Source organism: Mercenaria mercenaria, chromosome 8 (assembly GCF_021730395.1).
Source record: "Mercenaria mercenaria strain notata chromosome 8, MADL_Memer_1, whole genome shotgun sequence".
NCBI classification, from domain to species: domain Eukaryota; kingdom Metazoa; phylum Mollusca; class Bivalvia; order Venerida; family Veneridae; genus Mercenaria; species Mercenaria mercenaria.
The window spans coordinates 40,921,937-40,942,193 of record NC_069368.1 but is presented as its reverse complement, the minus strand read 5'-3'; the positions used below and the strand labels follow the sequence as shown (position 1 = coordinate 40,942,193).

Sequence of the window (20,257 nt, the reverse complement as noted above, 5' to 3'; positions counted from 1 at the left end):
TACCATCACATAGTGATGAAGGGATATCATAGTTACCACTTTCTTACCAAAGACGTAACATCGCTGTATTGAATAAGTTTACGGTTTGATACCAAATAGTCCAGTATAATAATTATTTGCACTGTTTTGATTGTTCTTTAATTATTGTAGTAGTAAATGATATCAGAATCCATACCTGGTCGAGTCACTTTTATTGTAACAAACTTGAAATCGCTCTTTTAATATTTTGCCTTCCATTCAAATTTTTTGACAAAGGCATTTTAAAGAACTGAAAACTTTGGAGAGAACTGAAACTGTTTTCCATTCAGATTTTGTATAACAAAGACTTCTAAAAACTTAAGGTGATGGAACATATTATTGCAAAATGTGTCGAACTGGCTTCTACTCGTAATTGTATATTTGTGTCATTGGCATTTATCAAAGCATATTCCCTGCAAACAATTGAGAAATATAAGCGTAATGCTTATCCTTTGACCATTAAAATCGGCAACGAATGTTTAATGTAATGTTCGCTTGAAATAAATTTGGACATAAAAAGTGAAACTGAAAACAATAGGTACAATTTATGTCTTTAATACTCTATTATTCATTTCGTCGAAAACAGTGTAGATATAAATAGCATGACTTGCAAAAATGCCACCAGAAAATTATTTGTAACATATAATTTAAGTGCAGACAACATTTTCAGTACATTTATATGGAATTTACTGTTACAACAAAATAGTTCAGTGTACTATAAGTTAACTGGAAGGTTTCATAACAAAATTTCAAAACTACATTAATGAGGACATTTCATGCTTATTCTCCACATACACAGTGCAGTTTTACTTCAAGGTTAGTTTGGGCTTACTGAGTCATGGTGCTAGGTAGCATACATATTGAATATTTCAGTAAATATATGTATGTATAATCATAAAAAATATGTCAAAACAAGCGTTATCAAAGAGCACAAAGCATGCAATACATTCAATGCAAAATACACACAGTAGCACCGACTTATTATGCTTAACATATAAGGCAGAAAAACAAATATTTAATGAATTTACTTATCAATACAACTGACTGGCGATGCCACCAACTATTAAATAGTAAAAATAAGTTCAAGCACTTACAGGTTTTTAGCTTAGCTTTGTTTTGAGAAATTGAACGGGTTCTTCAGAGAACGAGTGCATGTTTCTAAATGCAAAGCTTATAACAGAATTGACAGTATTGAAGTAAATGAAACTTTGAAGGCGATGAAACGCATTAAAATGACGTCTAATTCCCGATATGAACTTCGGACGTCAATACTGAAAAATATTGACGTCTTATAGTTCCTCAGTAACTCAACGGAGAGTAAAAACAAGTACCAGTATGTAATCAATACAGTTACGTGCGATCAGTGAAGTCATTTCATATTGTTGTAATGCTAAATAAATTGCGTAACAAACAGTAGTTGCATAAGCTATTGCAATAAAGACAATGTCTCGTTTCGTTTCTTACCGTAGGAAAATAGTAAATATAAGAATCAAAAGCAGCAAACCTTTATAAGACAGTTTATTACCACACATAACTAAACGCACAAGCTGATAAGTGCCAGATATAATGATGAACACAGAGCCTAACCGGAAAACCCGATTTTCAATTGATAGTTCGTTACGATTATGCTGATATACAAAATGTATGACTTAATCAATGACTAAATCAGAAAGAAGTAAAAGAAAATCGTACGATCATATATGTAGATTGTTGTCAAGATACCATAAATTACCATAAATTCAAGCTGATAATGGAATGATAAATTCGACGTTGCATCGCATATTGCAATCACCAGTTAGACCCTGTGGTTAAAACGGAATAAATATTAAAGTGCCCCACGCATGAAATTAGCAACAATACGTAATTTGCAGACGCTTTTAGGACTTCAAATTGCAAGTCACACATAACAAATCTCAAACAAACGCAACCTTTGTTTCATGGATCTTTGCTAAATCTGAAGTATTGTCATGATATTAACAAAAAAGAACTCCAACTTTAAATTCTGTTGGAAAAAGCACTGCATTTTAGTTGTGCATGGCAATCAATCGTAATAACAATATATTAATACCCCTGCAGAATTACTTTGTCAAAATTCAGGACTGAATCTGGAATTACTAGAAAATTAGGGGATCATCCTTTATGTTATATGACAATATTAGAATATAAGGGAATCATCCGTATATCATACGACAGTACTTCATAATTAATGTTGGTTTAATGTCATAAACATTGTGAGTTAACTGTTATCTAACTTATCAGTAGTGCGTTGACATTGTAAGATTGTCATCAGTTATGAATTCACCGTTGCATTGCAGCATTTTCAGATACCTCAGTTTCAAGGTGTCAATATCAGTTTGTTTTCAGAATGTCCCCTTAGTACAGATAACATGTGTTGCCAAAGCTGAACTGTTTTTGAATTCTGAGTTGATACTTTACCAGATTTTACAAAGCAAAAGACTTGACATGAAACAATTTACTCGACCAGAAAAATACTCAGCCAAATCTAATGATTATCTAAAAAGCAATAAAGTCATATAAAGATACTTAATGACCTTGTTAGTTTTATTGTCTCATACAGGTTTGAATCAACCGAAAACAGTTACAACAAGAGCCATGTTAGACATGGCCAATCCCCCCGCCGGGCATATTATAATTGAAGGCTAAAGTTCCTGGCAAGTTAGTGTCTGAAAGTATGTTTTGGGGAAAGCTTTGAAGAACCATTTAGTTGTGGTCCGCATCAGGGGTTTGAAAGATGTGAAAGAAAGAATAAGTCAGTGGTGAGGTGGTTTACTGCTAAATTTTATTAATTTTCATGAACAGTATAGCTATGATGTTTTTCTATATGGCTACTGTAAAAAGAAGGAATGGAAAGCTAACAGGGAACACGAGTGCCAGAATGTCACAATATATGCCCGTCACAGCAAATTTCTTTACTCTAGCAGCTGTATTTGCAAATGGAATTTTAATTTTGTGGTTGTTTAGTAATCACTGTAAGTCTTTTGTTTTTCTAAGTCCACAAAAAACTCCTTACCAGGTAGAGATATCTTAAAATACACGTAAAATTGGAAAGTAACATCCATGTTGTACCACAGAAAAGTAGTCTTGTTTTTTCCCTACGGTTAGTTATAAAAAAGTTACAATATAAGTTATTTATAGTAACAACTAAGGGGAGTTAATCTTAAAAAAAAAAAATAGAGATTGGTCAAAATACACCTCAAAATTGGATGTAGCATGCATGTTGTACTACAGAAAAGTTGTCTCGATTTTTCCCTACGACTAGTAATGAAAAAGTTACAATAAAAGCTATTTAAAGTAACAACAAAGGGAGGTAATTCTAAAGAAGGGAACTGCGCATGACACTTCGTCTCATGATGGTGTATAATTGTGCCAAGTTACATCAAAATTCCTCCATGCATGAAGAAGAAATGCTTCGGACAATGTCATTCTTGTATCTGACCTTTGGCCTCTCAGTGTGACCTTGACCTTAGACCTAGGGACCTGGATCTTGCGCACGACATTCTGTCTCGTGGTGGTGAACATTTGTGCCAAGTTATATCAAAATCCCTCTATGCATGAAGAAGAAATGCTCCGGACAATTTGTTTTAAGAAAATATGATAAAGGGGAATAACTCAAAAAATAGGCAAGGTAGAGTTATTGTTCTTACACCCTGCACTTCCTCCCAATGTGTTCTATCAGTGTATGAAGTTTGAAGAAAATCCCTCCAGTACTTTTGGAGTTATGCTCCGGACAAAATGGTTTAAGAAAATAAGATAAAGGGGAATAACTCAAAAAATAGGCAAGGTAGAGTTATTGTTCTTGCACACTGCACTTCCTCCCGATGTGTTCTATCAGTGTATGAAGTCTGAAGAAAATCTCTCCAGTACTTTTGGAGTTATGCTCCGGACAAAGATCTTTGCGGACGCACGCACGCACGCACGCACGCACGCACGGAGAGCATTTCTAATATCCCCTTCGCCTTTGGCGGGGGGATAAAAAGCCATGTAAATATCTTTCTTAAGTTGTGAGATCATAAGGTTTGCATGTAAATTTCAACAATGATATTAAAAGACTGCTGTTTCTCATTTGTTAAGTTTAGTTAATTCCAATTATCAAAGCATGCCAGTTAGAAATGGCCACACGTTTTAATGCTAGACAAGCGGGTTAGTTTAGCGAGCTGGTCATCAATCCTTGGGCCTCTTCTACCCGCACGCAAGGCTCGACCCGGTGTCTCAGGGAACGGACTGATAGACCGGGTCTCATTTAAGCCCTAACTGACTCGAGTACCTATCATTTTATCAGTTCTTGACGTATTGGTTAAAGTAAGATCTAACTCTTCACTTTCATTGCAAAGATTATTCTCGGCTAGTTTAGTCCTCTCTGTCCCATGTCTGGGTGTTTGGTTAATGGCAATGCTAGGCAATTCTAAATTTATAGACTCTTCCGAATGTTTTACTCTCTTTTTTAATAATGGTTGAACTATCAACGTATCACTGTCAATGGGATCACTGTGTCCTCGCCCGTCACTTATACTTGTATAAAGCGGGTTTTCCACGGTCCCAACTAACTCGTGGTTTCCAATGTACATTTTAACAATACCGGCGGCCGCCATCTTGCGTTGTGCAAGCCTGTCAAGATCAGTACGATCTCTCCAAGTAGAACCACTACTAAATACAGGTTTGTCTTTCGGATTTAAAGCACCACCTATGCAAAGTTGATCCTTTTCATCATCCGGTGACTCTGCGCGTACACCTGGTATACTAACGTGACGGTTTTTGATTGGCCGAAGTTTTTCGATACTGCCTTTCCCGGAGGAGCTGGTAGGGTTGTGGATAGCTGCGTATCTACGGAGTTGAGCCAACCTGTCCGCCGGGTCATTATTGTCCACTGGGACAGGGGCAATTACTGTTCTTGATCGGGAGATTTGTAACTGAAATAAAGGCTGAATAATAACAAAACATAACTCGATATTAAAAGTATATTTGCATATTCAGAAATCATTACTATCAAAATATAGTAACTCATTATTGTGTCTGAAACTAGTTTTAAGTCTATAATCTTTCAAAAAAAATAATAAGTTATAAATCGGTAAGAAATATAAGTTCAAAGTGCAAACTGAATCTGCGGTAGATGTGAATGTTATGGAGACAGTCAAGCATCGTTCGGTGTTGAGTTTTCTGTGTGACTTTCTAGTGCCAAAGAGGTGAGCAAATGTGTTCAAACCAACAAAACCTATAACTGCGAAAAAAATGCACGTTCTTCAGTATAACAGCGTGTTTTTCTGTAATTTGTAATCAAATTTTATGTGTAAAATGTTAGTTTCCTATATATGATCTACAGACTGGTTTGTTGTTATGTCTGCGTGTTCGCCTCGCCTTGAATGAAGGGAACAACTGAAAAGGTATGTTGACAGTTTTATATGTTAAATTATGTTTTCCTGCAATTTCAGAAAAAGGCTTTTTTGTGATTTTTTTTTTTTTTTAAATGTATAGAATCAAAATGTTTGATATTTTTTGGTAATTTAAAAGGGAAGGAATGCCTAACAATATGTTTATCTTATATTAAAGCCATTGCCCCGCAATTCATAACGCTGAAAGTATTTTTGAAATCGGATGATTACTGAAAAAGATACGACAGTTTCAAATTTAAGAAAATGGTTAACGGTACAGGTCTCTTTAAGACACGTTTCTAAAGGCGAGTCAGTCACAATATAGTTTGCATAAAAATGACACTATGTTAAAACGTAATCCATGAATGTGCATTAAATCTACTGCAATGAGTGCATTGACTTGCTAAACGTATACCTTGAAACAAAAAGTAAATCTTCAAGTGGATTTATTGGCTGAAATTTCAAAAATAAGAAAACTGTCAGAAATAAAGACAAATAAAACAGCACTTTTGAATAGAACCGTATGTAGTGGACAAACTTTGAACAACATACAATGTATGTTTCTAAAGGCGACAGAACTGCCAACTTTCACTGTTATGGTAGGATGTAAATGAAATGGCACTGGTGGAAAACAGATCTCTTACTCTTCCTTTATTTAAACACAAACTTCATACTGATATGATGGATATCTTTACACGCAAAGTTGAATTTCATTTTTAGCTGTATGACAGAAATATAGTTGAACTAAAATATTGTTAAATCTAAATACATATTTATTCAAAAGGATAGTATTTTAGAGTTTGTTATTAACTAAAGCTCAATGAATTCTACCACCACATGCATCGCTTATGTGTTTGGATATTGTAAAACCATTGGGGCTAACACCCTCAAAATTCAATTCCTGCGCACTTGAACCATGAAACGTATTCCCTAAAATATATATAAACAATGGTGTTACATACTCCTTAGATATAAAATATATATGTGATGTACACCCACACATCGATATTTGTTATAGGATTATATCGTTTTCTGGTGTCCTGGGCTTTATGTTAATTGTTTGCTTTAACGGCACGGTTTACAGATGTATGGACATCAGAAAAAATAATATACTACTAATTCCTATAATTCCAAAAGGATAGGGAAAATTTGTTTGTTTTTGTGTAAGATGAATTTCATTTCATCTTGTGAGCGTCGAAATTAGTATTTTCACGAGTGGCTTCGCCACCAACAAATTTTCTTTTAATTCGACAAAAAGGCAAACATTCTGGCACTTCTGATTTTGTCCAATATAATGTTCCCGGCTGGTAGCCCCAAAAGCAAAAATGATTAAATACCAATGCGCTAATAGCGAAGAGTGCCAAAAACATATCCGCAACAAATATTTGTAACGAAAATATTCTACCAAAAATCGGAATGAAATCGTCTTTATGTTTACTATGACAGTTATAAGAGCGGTAAAATTTGAACCATCGCAACGTGTGTTATGATATATTTTACTGCAATACCCATATGCCAATAAAATATTGACACGGCTGCCATATTGGAAAACACGAGAATCGAGGAAAGGAATTTTGTGTCATTTCGGAAACAAATTATTGATTTATTTTAATTCATGGCAATTTTTTTTTATCAAGTTCTGATTCGAAGCCATGATCATCGGTAAAATAGTGGGTGCTCACTTGTTTCTTCCGAAATATAAACGCTTTTGTTTTCGCCGATATACGCGCATGAATACAAAAATGGTAAAAGGGGTTCATCGATGTGTGGACGTCCCTGGTGAACTTAACAAATTGCTTGAATTAATAGATATTGGAATTGTGAAGGTTTATACTCTAAAACACATATCAAAATGTAGTTACAATTACACCCAAATATACAAAAACAAGTTAAAAATAATGTTACATACCCCAAAATTTGAATCCGTGACTTGCGGTTGCTTATTGTATTTCCTAGGTTGTTGTTTTGGTACGTGGTGTGTGTACTGTCTCTCGTCAGTATATGGTGTTTCTGGGAGTCTCGGAGCCTTTTCTACCAAAGTATGTTTCTTACTACTTCTAAACAAAGGACTTTCCATAAACGTTATATCACTTTTCAAAGACAGGGAAGTGTCTAAATACCTATGTCTTGACAGTTTTGAACCACTTTCCCTTAATTTAATTGGACTAGGTTCGCGAAATTTTGATGGACTAAGTTCGCGAAATTTTGATGGACTAGGCTCTCGACTTTCTTTATGACGACTAAGTCGTGAAAGTTTTTCCGGGGATCTTGGTCCTTTAAGTCTAATTTCTTCCATTTCCGAGAAGTCGACATGTTTTCTCGATAATCCTGTTGTCTCACGGGGCAAAATAAAAGCATCTGCAGGAGTTTTACTTAACTGTACTACCTCTGACACCGGCGTTGTTGAACTTCTTAATTTTTCTCTTTCATATTTTTGTGGATCAAATTCTTTAAATTTCTTTTCAGGTTTGATTCTTTTTTTCATAATTTTGTCAAATTTCTTGTTTGCTATTTCACTCACAGGGCTTGGAACGCGTGAAAGTGTTGTTACACTGCTACTTTTCGTACTACTGGTGGTTGTGGTCAGTGTCATGGGTGACGTAGCAGCATCTGCATATGACGTCATAGGTTGCACAGGAAGTTGTACTATAAGAGTTGCCGCGGATCTCGTGCTGTTTAAATTGTTGCGGTCTGTTTCATCACCATTTTCATTTGCGAAATAGAACTCTGGACTTGGGGACCGATCTGAGATTAAAACAGTACTACTGAAGTTATTTGTACAAAGAATACTTTTTAAATAAGTTATTGACATTGTTGAAAGCAACATACTCGTATTTATATTGACAACACAATACATGCATTACCATTTAAATTGTAGATCTATCTATGTTGGGAAGTGTTTTAAGCGGAAAAAGAAGATAAAAAGATCATTTTTGTGCCCCCTTCCCCATCACTAAAATATTTATACAGAATAATTTGTAATCTATGCCACAGCCATATCAAAACCATAATTACAAGCTATGAATATTCTTATTAAGTCTATATCCAATGAATAAACTTCATAAAAAGCTCGGAGTCATGGAAATGCAAACTTATGGTATCTTTGCATTTGAATAACAGTGCTTATCTTAGTTATTTATCTAAACAAGAAATATACTCACATGATTTATTGATATCCGGAGTTGGTGCATAAAAATCTGCAATGCTTACAGTAGTTTTTTCTCGTTCCATCATGGTTGGATCCCGTTTTAATAATGGACTAGTCAGATCTGCTTCCGAATCTGTCGTATCTTCATCATCGTCATCTTCTGGCTAAAATTACAATAACAAGAATACTTGCGGCATGACCGAATGTTAGCGCTATGTATGCATAGAACCTGTTTGTAAAGAACAGACTTCTTAATGCTGGTGCTTTTTGTGCATCCTTACATGATGAAGTTAAGTATAAACGAATAGAGTGATAAAATCAATTTTCAACTATAGACAATGACATTAAACTTGTATTTTTCATGAATCAGCTTTAGCATGAAGTGCTACCAATCAACTCTTACTGAGTTCCATTACTAGGTCGTCGAATGATGTTCTTAAATCATTTCCAACAGCCATCCCGCAACCGCTCCCTCTAATTCACAGGCGAAGGAAATAAACAATACTGAAACAGGATCCAGAAACACTTTATAATAACTGACCATCAAACTGAAATACTGTTGAAAAACGACATATCAAGCAAGCAAACATCTGGCCTTGAAGTAACACTTACCTCGGTATCTACATCATTTATGTTTGGTATTTGTTCATCCGCAGACTCTCCAGATTCTGTATCTTCACGTAGCAGCAGTTCTACAGCATTACAATTTTATATATCGTTAGCTCATAACTTACATACTTATCTAAGTTTTGAATGGTTTACAGTAATAAAAACTGAAATTAGTGTGCTATTATTTGGTATCAAACAAAATGTTTTTGTATATCACAGTCACGTGTAGACTTTAAACATAGATCTAGCAGCTGAAGTAGGATAAACAAAAAATGCAATATTGAAAAAGGTATCTGATAGAAGAAACCTAGGAAATGACAGGAAAAGAAATGTGACGGCTCCAGTGAATTATTTAAATGCAGGATTGACATGCATGAAAATTGCCCCATTTTACCTGATTATTTTTGTTTGCTAGATAAATTTGCCGTGTGTTGTACGCTGTTGTCGTGTCCATTTTCCTCCGGAAAATCGGTTATGTAACAATTAAGAGAAAACAGTAAAATCAATGTCCAGAGCCAAAGCTGGTCAATGAATGAATAGTAATAAACCACTAACATAAAGAGATACTCCAACATGAAGAGATGCTATTTTTCACTATCCACAATATCCTAAAAATGTGGAGAAACATTAAGATACTTACCTGGGCGGCCGATGATGGCAATAGCGTGCCAAGACCCGCAAAATATGTTAGATATACGCCCACCTCGGAAATTTTTATTCACACCATGAGGAAGAAAAATCTTATAAGATGTTGGTTTATCTGGTAGTATTGTATGACTATTCTTTCCCCACATATACAAAAGACCTTTTTCTGAAACAGACAAGTCAAATTTACATAAAAATTGTATGTGAAACAGGTAAATTTGCATATAGTATTTAACAAAAACACTTACGTCATATTCAAAATGACAGAAAGTGCAACATGTATGCCCGATATTGTCTTTGTACTAAGCTTCACCTTGCTTACATGATTACTGCATGATACCATCATTTGCTTGTGATTTAACAAACTATAATTAAAAATGGTTTTGATGCTGGAATATCTAGCGTAAATGTAATTAATTACCGTGAATGATAAAGTGGTTTAAATCATTTTCGCAAAAATCAAGCTGACCTTTACACTTATTGTACATGCCCTATGTCACACATGATGTGATAATAAGACTAACGAAGACATGTCCAATGAAAATTAACGAAACTTTCACTAGGAACGCTACAGTATTAATTTATGTAACCTATATTCCCTTGATCTGTTCCGCCAGTTATGGTTTCATACGACAATATATATCGTTTCATGACATGTTTTGGAATAATCTAAACTGTTAATGTCGAATAAGATGCTTTATTATGTATCGTATTTATGTCAGTTTTATTAATCTATCTTTGCATCTTAGTTTAATATCTTTACAAACGCATTAACTTATGTAAATACAATCGAAATGTGCACCATAACTCATTTTCTTCCCCATAATATGTCAGCTATATAAATGTTCAGACACCGTCTTACCAAGTGAAAACAAAAGAGATCATTGACACATTTTATTTCAAATGACTGAGCAGTGTTCACTATATGAAATATAAAGCATGCAAAAATAACAGGTAAAAGGATATCCGCAAAATGCTGTGAACAGAACACATACTGAACAATGCCAAGCCGCAGAATATGTAAGTCTAGCAGGATTTCCTGTTCAAAGAACTGAAGACGATCAGTAGGAACCAAATACACTTAGACACGGGTTATCCAACATTTTTTTTTGTCGGTAGCAAAATGATATGCACCCTAGGTGGCCATAAGTAATTTCCAGCGTTAGACGCGAATTGGTAAAAATCTTAAAAAAAGGTAAGTCTAAATACTGAAGACCCTGCTTTCTTTCAAAGCAATAAACAATGCGGATGTTGTGATATGGTGCTAAAGAATGAATATCTTTAAACTTTCTGACACCCATTCAGCTGACCTCAATGGAATCGGTGTCCTGAAGTCGGGCAGATGCGAAACTGCAAATTAAGACTTCTACCCCTAACAAACTAACCTCTTACAAAGTCCTAAGTCCTAAATCTTGCTGACAAAAGTAAATACTTGATAGGTAGTTTTGTTATGCTGAGTAGGTAGGTGAGATGTTTGTGTGCAAAGCACGATGCATTGTTGGACTCTTGCTTCGCGTCTAACTTTTTGCCACAAGGCAAAAATATGGCTATATTATAGAAAATTGGATCATATTATTCGGTATTAGCTATGTGTGAACTACGTACTTTTATCAATGAGAAATATTGTATATGAACTTCAACACAACATACAAATACATGATTACTACAGGATTTATTTCTTTCAGGTCTCTGTGTGAAGGTTATTTCTCCTTGTTTTGTTTTATAGAAGACGGTCTCCGACCAACCCTCAAAAACGTTCAGTAGCTGATACCTTTGAAATTATGCAAACTTCTCTTCAGGTATGACTTCATGAACGAGTTGATCATATCAGCTTGATGATTTTACAATAGCAAATGTTCTAAATTCTTCTAAATTTCTAAATGAGGGCAAATTGAAAAGACGTGATTCTTAATAAACATCAAATATTTTTAAGGCAGAAAGCAATGTTATTTTGATATCCAAGATCATATATAAATGTTTTATTTAAGTTTATATTTTACTTGTAGTATAGTACAATTTACTGCAAAACTACTTTTAAAGACCGACACCAAAATCTTGATGACTGAGCTAACCTGTTACAGCTGCACTGAATGCTTCTCCACAAGATATCTGTATACATCTGCTCGTCACGTGACGATCTTTGACACGTTTCGGTGACGTCAGGAACTTGATTTTCTCACCGTGACCAAGTTGACCATCGTGTCCATATCCCCACGTGTATACACTTCCGTTCGCTGGAAAATGTTATTGTTAAAAAAGTATTTAGGCAGTGACGAAGGATGTGTTTATCTCTGATTTCCCACATCTAATTTCATTTGAATGTAATGAAATTATTTCACAGTTTCCTTTATATTTTTACTTTAATTCCCAAAGCAAGGTAACTGTCCCTTTATTTCATTATGTTTCAGTTCCATATATAGTAATACTACATAGAAAAGGTGTGAACAAGTTCTGATACCTCTGCTGAAATATTCTTGTGTATGACAAGTGTTCTATCCGAGATAGCGCGAGGTAGGGGCCTATTGTTAAAAGCAGTCCAACAAAAGTTATTTCACAACAATGCAAACAAGAGCACCGCCTTGCGGGTGCTGACGCTCATCTGATTTTTTTTTTGTGTAATAGAAATATTGTCCTACCCATGATTTTCTAAGTCTAAAAAGGGCCATCATTCTTGCAAAAAGCAGGATAGAGTTATGTTTCTTGATGTACAGTGTCCACTTATGATGGTGAAAAACTGTTGCAAGTTTTAATGCAATAGCTTTGATAGTTTATGAGAAAAGTTGACTTAAACATAATACTCAACCAAGAAAATGATTTTCTAAGTCCAAAAGGGGCAATAATTATTGCAAAAAGCAGGATGGAGTTATGTTGCTTGCTGCACAGGGTCAGCTTATGATGGTGAACAAGTGTTGCAAGTTTCAAAGCAATAGCTTTGATAGTTTAAGAGAAAAAGTTGACCTAAACATAAAACTTAACCAAGAAATCTGATATTTTCTAAGTCCAAAAGGGGCCATAAATCTTGCAAAAAGCAGGACAGAGTTATGTTTCTTGATTTACAGGGTCAACTTATGATGGTGAACAAGTGTTGCAAGTTTTAAAGCAATAGCTTTGATAGTTTAGGATAAAAGCTGACCTAAACATAAAACTTAACCAAGAAATCTGATATTTTCTAAGTACAAAAGGGGCCATAAATCTTGCAAAAAGCAAGATGGAGTTATGTTTCTTGCTATACAGGGTCAGCTTATGATGGTGAACAAGTATTCCAAGTTTCAAAGCAATAGCTTTGATAGTTTAGGAGAAAAGCTGACCTAAACATAAAACTTAACCAGGCAACGCCGACGCAGACGCCGACGCCGACGCCGACACCGACGCCGACGCCGACAACCGCTCAAGTGATGACAATAACTCATCATTTTTTTTCAAAAAATCAGATGAGCTAAAAATGGAATTACATCATGTAATCCACGGCCGACTGAAAAAAAAACAACGGCAGTTTCGACTCATCGGCCACTCATGTGACGTGAGAAAACCACCCATTAGGCTTGCGGAAGGTCAGATACTGTTCCTATTATACCTGGTACATAGCTAGTAATGGTCTTATGTATTGATTGTGCCAATGTGACTGATACCACACAAAACAAATACCATGTAGATCTATATGAAATTTTATATTTCTTTCGTAATTATATTTCTACCTGTGAGTGCCATAGAATGTGTGCTTCCACCCGCCACAGCGATCACATTATTTCTGTGAGTTGACAACTTGACAGGTTCTAATACGTCCTCTGTCTTGCTCCCACAGGCTCTCCCATACCCCCAAACGTATATCTCACCAGAGTCTTGAAATAAAATAATTTAAATGCATTGAGAGATACAAGAAAACTAAATTATTACGCATGGGCGAAATTCAGCGTAATTCACGTTGAATTTAAGGGATAATGATTACACTTTAATATTATCATGGTCAAAGTCAAATTTAGTCCACATTAGTACTTTATAAGTATGATCAGCAAGTTTCTTTTTATACTTTGTGTGCTATGTACCCTGACAAGCCAAGAAATAGACACTACAAATCTATTCTACTAAAGGTATTTACGCACTTAACTATGATATTGCGACGCAACAATTTAATGACCATTAAATAATAATTATGTTACTTGTTACAGCCAAAGAGTGTTGAGAACCAGCAGCTATATCTTTGACTTGTTGATTCAGCCCCTCTAGGAACTTGGGTATTACCGCCTCCTCCCGGTCACCCGTCCCAATTTGCCCATGCGCGTTGTTCCTTGAAGACAAACATTTTGATAAAATTGATTTGAGCAGTATGCGGATGTTGTTTTTTTTTTTTTGCAAAGCTGGAATTTCGTAAACCTAACTACAATTTCTTGTTAATTATAGGTCTTGGAACATATGATACTTTGGATTATACAGATGCAATTAAAAAAAGAGTATTTCTATTTAGTGATTTAAAAGAAGTACTTGTTAAAACACCTGCAAGAGAACATTTGTCTACCATGTTTATTATTCCCTCTTTGAAACTCCCGCGGGCTTTTTAAAACCACTTTGGCAATTGTAGGAGAAACTACCTGGGATCTCCAGTACCTACTTTATGAAGAAACCTTTCATATTTAGATAATATCAACGTAAATGTTTCTTTACTAATCAACAGTATGTTTATAATAATGAGAAACAAGAAGTCCCCGGGAGAAAATCTCCCGCTTTATGAATGGTTAGTAATTTCCCGCGGGAGGATTTTTCCAGGGAAAATACTCATAATTGTTGCAGCGTATTGTAACTTACCCAACACAGGCAACTCCACCATCTTGGAAACGAAAAATTGTATGTTTGTCCCCGCAAGCCACCTGTGATACTGGCTTATGTAAGAGGAACTTGAGGAGGGTGGGTTGAGTCTAGAGAAAATGGAAATAAGAGAAAGAAAAAAAGGTAAATTAAAGCACTGCCATTATTTGGTTAGATATATTTTGTAATATAGAGTACCACATCAACCGTTATACTGCCCGCCCGCTTAGCTCAGTAGGTAGAGCGTCGGTCTACGGATCGCGGGGTCGTGAGTTCGATCCTCGGGCGGGGCGTATGTTCTCCGTGACTATTTGATAAACGACATTGTGTCTGAAATCATTAGTCCTCCACCTCTGATTCATGTGGGGAAGTTGGCAGTTACTTGCGGAGAACAGGTTTGTACTGGTACAGAATCCAGGAACACTGGTTAGGTTAACTGCCCGCCGTTACATGACTGAAATACTGTTGAAAAACGGCGTTAAACCCAAAACAAACAAACAAAATCAACCGTTATACCTAAAATGAGCATTATGCACTTGTTTCGAAAATGCGAAAAATATAAAGCAAATGCTATCAAACTTTAAGAAAGTCATTGTATTCTGAGGAAAATAAAGCAAAAACATAATAATTACTGTTTAATAAAGTTGAATGAGGAATAGACAATTTGAAAACATCAATATGAAGAATTTTGATTTATGGTAGTTGTGTTTTGGCAAATGAGTGATTGTACTATAAAGCCACGAAACAAATCATACAACACAAGGCAATCTTTACAATCATGCACACGTTAATAACCAATGATATTTGTAATAATACATGCAGCAAAATCCATCATCGCCCAGATGTGCGTTTAGGATAGATTTGGAAGGTGTTTTTTAAAACCATTTCTTGAAAACATTTTAAAAATATAATGTAGATCTACTTGGTTGATAATATCAAGATTAATGAAAAACAAAGGTCAAGGTCAAGACTAAGGCGTTGTTTTTCACTGTTTCAGTGCGACGTCATCAATAACGGTGACAATTCATTGTCGAATGACTCTATCATCGATTACAATATACAAAAATGTATTTCGATATCTTCATGAAATCATATTAATTTTCTTTTTATTTATGCCAAGTTTTGAAACTAAACGGTTTCCTATTTATTACTTGCTAACAGATTCAAATAAGACCCATACTTCGTCACAAAGTCCGCATTTATTCAAGCTATCTTGTGACATCTTGCTAAAGCTAAATAACCTTGGGCACTATTTCATAGCGGTAACTTCGCAATAAATGAAATTCTATTTTTAAACACGATTCACAGCTAATGTACATAAACAAATGGCCATAATTTAGCGTTTAATAATTTCTCGGATCAATGATGTCGATAGGTCGTTGGATATCAACGTTGACGAGGGCAGAGAAAAATATATGAAAAACATAATTGTGGGATAGACAATTCAAACTTCAGAATAAGATTTTATCATTGAAATAGGAAATATTGAGCTACAATGAATGGGATGGGGAAATATTCACTGATAACTTTCAGTATTTCAGCAAAATTAGAGTAATAATAATACTTTAAATTAGATTATACATTGATTATAAAGATGGTATATCAGTAATTATAACACATTTGCACGAGAATGTAATAAATGCACATTTTTGCATGACATTTGAAAGATATAAATCATACAGTACTAGATTTGTAGTATACTGAACGAGGCAATTAATGATGCCAGTCAGGAATAGTGTTGTCCCGGGAGAGTACCTTATGTCGGCGTAATGTTGCACATATGAAATTCTATGGATACGATTCTATCAATCAAATACCATCATGACTGAAAACCCAACCGGGACAATAATTATGATGAACAAGACTGTTTCGTCATTTATTCCGACAGATAAAAATAAAACCCCACGTCTGCACACAAAACACTCAAGTGCAAGGGAAAAATAAAGGTTCGAACTTGACATTCACTGGAACACTTATTAGTTTCAAACACACGCAGCATAATTATTATGTGACGTTTAACTCACTACACATTGGTTGGTATTATCTTCGTCTTCGTCCCAGAAACTCTGAATTTAATGTATTGCATTTTATAGCTACCCATTCATAGACAGTTGGTAAACTCACAGCATCTTGTATTCTACTAAACTAATATTTGATGTAAACCAATATTCAAATGATGTCTGTAGAGTAAAACATTATTGCATGTGTATTTTCATAACATCTAATAAGGGATCATACTTGATTTGTTTCATTTCCTGGTATAAAATGAGTTTTTTAATCAAAATTGTGAGCTAATCTATCTATCTATCTATCTGTCTGTCTGTCTGTAAATTAGAAGCTTTGAAAATATTTGTAGGTTTATTTCTGCGCTGAATCCTGATATTGCAAAGGAACATTGGCAACTCTGCAATCATGAACTGTTTTTAACAAAATCTTAATTTGTGCTTATTGTGCTAACAGAATGATAATTTGTAACGACAAGCGCCGTTTATTGTTAACTTATCGAGTAAAAGCACTGATATGGCATTCCGCTTTAATAAATTTGGCAATTTCTGCGTGATGCAATCTGCAATTGAATTCAAAATGAATATACATCTTAACCTGTATTATACCTGATTTTCCTTGTAGTTCTTTTGCCGGAAGTCGTACCCGAGCTGAGCGTGAAAGTTGTTTCCGAAACTGAACACATTACCGTTCTCTAACCAGACCACTGTGTGTCTGCCACCACATGACACTCCGGCCACGTTAGGGTTCGAGTCTTGGTTGGTGTACAGTGGAAGCTTTTGAGGTTCGAGCTTTGTAGAAAGATCATTCGTTCCAAGTCTGTGAGAGAGGAAAGTAACATCCAGACACTTTTAATGTGCAAAACAGTTGGAATGCGAATGGTAACACACCGTTTACTTGAACATAAGAGTTTCTCGTAAATTACAGAATTGTATTTTTAATATCACGCATTGAAATAAAATAGAAGAAAACAGTACATTGAGTGATTTCGCAAAGCTTTTATTTCGCTCTTGAATAGTGAGCACATTTATTTGCATTGTCCAAAGTTTGCCACTTACATTTTGTTATGTTATTGGATATAATGGTGGTTTTACTGGCAATAATAAAAATGTTTTTCTACACAATTTACTAGCTACTTTTCAGACAAGAGGGTATATAAATGATTTGCTAAATTATACTAAAACTTTATCATCTCAAACTCATTCGATTGTTTACTTAAGAAGAGAGAAAGCATTGCCGCTTTAATATGAGAATGAGAGCACTTACTGGCCGCTGTTGCCGTTTCCCCAGAGATACAGTTCATTTGATCCTGAAAATAAAAAATATCAATAATTTGTTACAGTACTAAGAAATAGCAAGCATTCTTTATCAGTTTGAACCATTGTGACTGGTGGCCGCTTTCACCAAAGTTCGTATGTTTTATAATACGCTTAAATCATTTTGGAAGTATATTGTATACGTAACTGACATCGATGATATCGATCATATTTATTGAGTTTCTAAAACAATTAACGTGGATATTTGTGTGAATCAGACTAAAGATTTCACTTTCACAGTACTACAAACATTCCAATGTACGAATAAGCTGCTCGTAAACTGACTACTAGAATTAACAGTTTCCTGTCTTAAAGATATTTCAACTTTTTCTGGGCATACAACATATCCGTAGCCAATCACAGATTGGATTCTTTCCGTTTGATGTTAAAGTTATTAATAACAATTTTAATAAGTTTTAATATTATACTAGCACATAAGTATGAGTGAAAACTAATGTATAAATCGAACTGTCTCCTACATTTCTATGCACGTATTCTAATTTTCTATCATGATGTACGTGCGAAGAGTGTACAGCATAACTTTATGATACGCTAACTTTGAATACAATATGACATGATGACAACTTTTCGGCAGATTGACAAGATCGAAACTCAATCAGCATCATTTAACATCAATAAGCACCATTTAACACCAATAAGCACTATGTAACACCAATTAGCGGACTGTGAAATGCATGCATATTGGGTATGTTTTTTAGAACAGATCATAAATTGTTGATGACTTCCAAAGCAAATAGTACGCATAAAATATATATGTAGAAGGTTTGTTAAATACATTTTTCCCTTGCAAGGCCGGTTAGTTTGCATATATATGGCTGTATCGCCTTGCAAGACCTGGTAGCTGACATATATATTGCGGGTTCCAATTAGTTTGCATGCATATTGCGGGTTTCCCTTGCAAGACCTTGTAGTTTACATAGATTTTGTGGGTTTCCTTGAGAAGATCTGAAATTTGCATATATCTTGCGGGTTTCTCTGACAAAATCTGGTAGTCTGAATATATTTTGCGGGATTCCTCTTGCAAGACCTTGCAATTTGCATTCATGTTGCGGGTTAACCTTGCAAGACCTTGCAGTTTGTAAATGCATTTTGTGGTTCCCTTGCATTTTTTTTCTATAATAGATGTTTTTTTTTTTATTATTTCTATGCTTAAATGTCCACAGTATTATAAGCATGTAGCTTTCTTTTCTCCCCTCTGTTTTATGACCACGTTTTGTGTTTTGTCCATCTGGGACATGTGTCTGAAAACACTAAAAAAGCTACTATTAACCAAATCACTCTTTCTTGAAATTAAAGTCAGGAATAAATATGGAATAATTGTAACATTCCTTTCAAAATTTGATAGACATCTTAAAATCTGTTGCCCCACATGACTTGTCAAGGGCTATAGAGTTTCAACCTCCCAGGAAACGTATAATCATACATCATTCCAGAATTATGCACATTATAAAACACATTAGCGTCATAAATTTTGACATTTTCGTGACTTCATTATCAATTTGTTCTAAGAAACTTTCACTCGTTCCAAACACCGGGTATAACAGTTAGTTTAAGCAGAAAGTTAGTTTGACGCAAGAATTTTTTTACAAGTAGTTCGAGAACTGACAACTAATTTAGAGGTATTGAATGGCTCCAGTGACAATTAGACAGCACATATAAAGTTTTCCATGCATCTTTTATTCATGTGCTGCAACTTTCAATTATAATTTATGCAATACATGAACTCGTAAGGTATTATGTTTCAGCCTCATTTCTAAAACAAACAAATACACGTAGCATATGAATAACAAATAAAAACTTTAACAAGTTTTTACACTAACCGAGTCATTGCAATTTTTTCGGGAATGCCAAAGTTTGTATTTTCTTTAGCAACCGACATTACACTCATATGTGCTTTTACAAGTAATGTAATTAATGAAGTAAAATACTTGCAAATTTCGGTTCACATATTGAAGGAAAAAGAATAAAAATTCAGGAAGAGGCTAGCCGTGTTGATATGAAGTTAGTTATAAATTTAACTGTTAGAAAATCACGAAAAGTAACTATGTATACCCCTTAATCAGCCAGACAAAAGATTCGCAAAAGTAATTACGGCCAAAAGTAGTTGACAATGATTTAGGTGACATATTTTTCAACATGTCTTACAAATATTTGCTTTTCTTCAAAATAATTTGGTTAAGAAAAGTACATTATTTTTCGTTTTATGTTTTTAGAAGGCAGAGTCGGAAGTTTTCAATTTTTCATTTTTTAAATATTTCCTTGTTACTGTTTTCTGCTAATTATGACCAAATTAGCCAAACTAGGGCTAA

General features: G+C 34.7%; 1 protein-coding gene across 4 annotated transcripts in view; it reads right to left on the bottom strand.

Annotated features, from left to right (window-relative positions):
• Positions 1-557: 557 nt before the first annotated feature.
• The window catches only part of LOC123566540 (X-linked retinitis pigmentosa GTPase regulator-like), a 44,610-nt gene continuing 24,910 nt past the window's right edge, over positions 558-20,257 (bottom strand). For 2 of the 4 annotated variants that reach the window (XM_053549755.1, XM_045360741.2), the window contains exons 3-14: positions 17,878-17,920; positions 17,220-17,430; positions 16,632-16,673; positions 14,608-14,717; positions 13,965-14,092; positions 13,503-13,646; positions 11,880-12,041; positions 9,803-9,973; positions 9,166-9,245; positions 8,567-8,717; positions 7,315-8,150; positions 558-4,946 (exon numbers count right to left, since the gene is read on the bottom strand). In XM_053549755.1, the coding sequence (XP_053405730.1) occupies positions 4,287-4,946; positions 7,315-8,150; positions 8,567-8,717; positions 9,166-9,245; positions 9,803-9,973; positions 11,880-12,041; positions 13,503-13,646; positions 13,965-14,092; positions 14,608-14,717; positions 16,632-16,673; positions 17,220-17,430; positions 17,878-17,920 (2,738 nt within the window). In that variant the 3' untranslated portion in view covers positions 558-4,286. Of the gene's footprint in view, positions 4,947-5,820; positions 5,859-7,314; positions 8,151-8,566; positions 8,718-9,165; positions 9,246-9,802; positions 9,974-11,879; positions 12,042-13,502; positions 13,647-13,964; positions 14,093-14,607; positions 14,718-16,631; positions 16,674-17,219; positions 17,431-17,877; positions 17,921-20,257 lie in introns of all 4 variants that reach the window. The other 2 variants (XM_045360743.2, XM_045360742.2) reach the window with 2 other exon arrangements.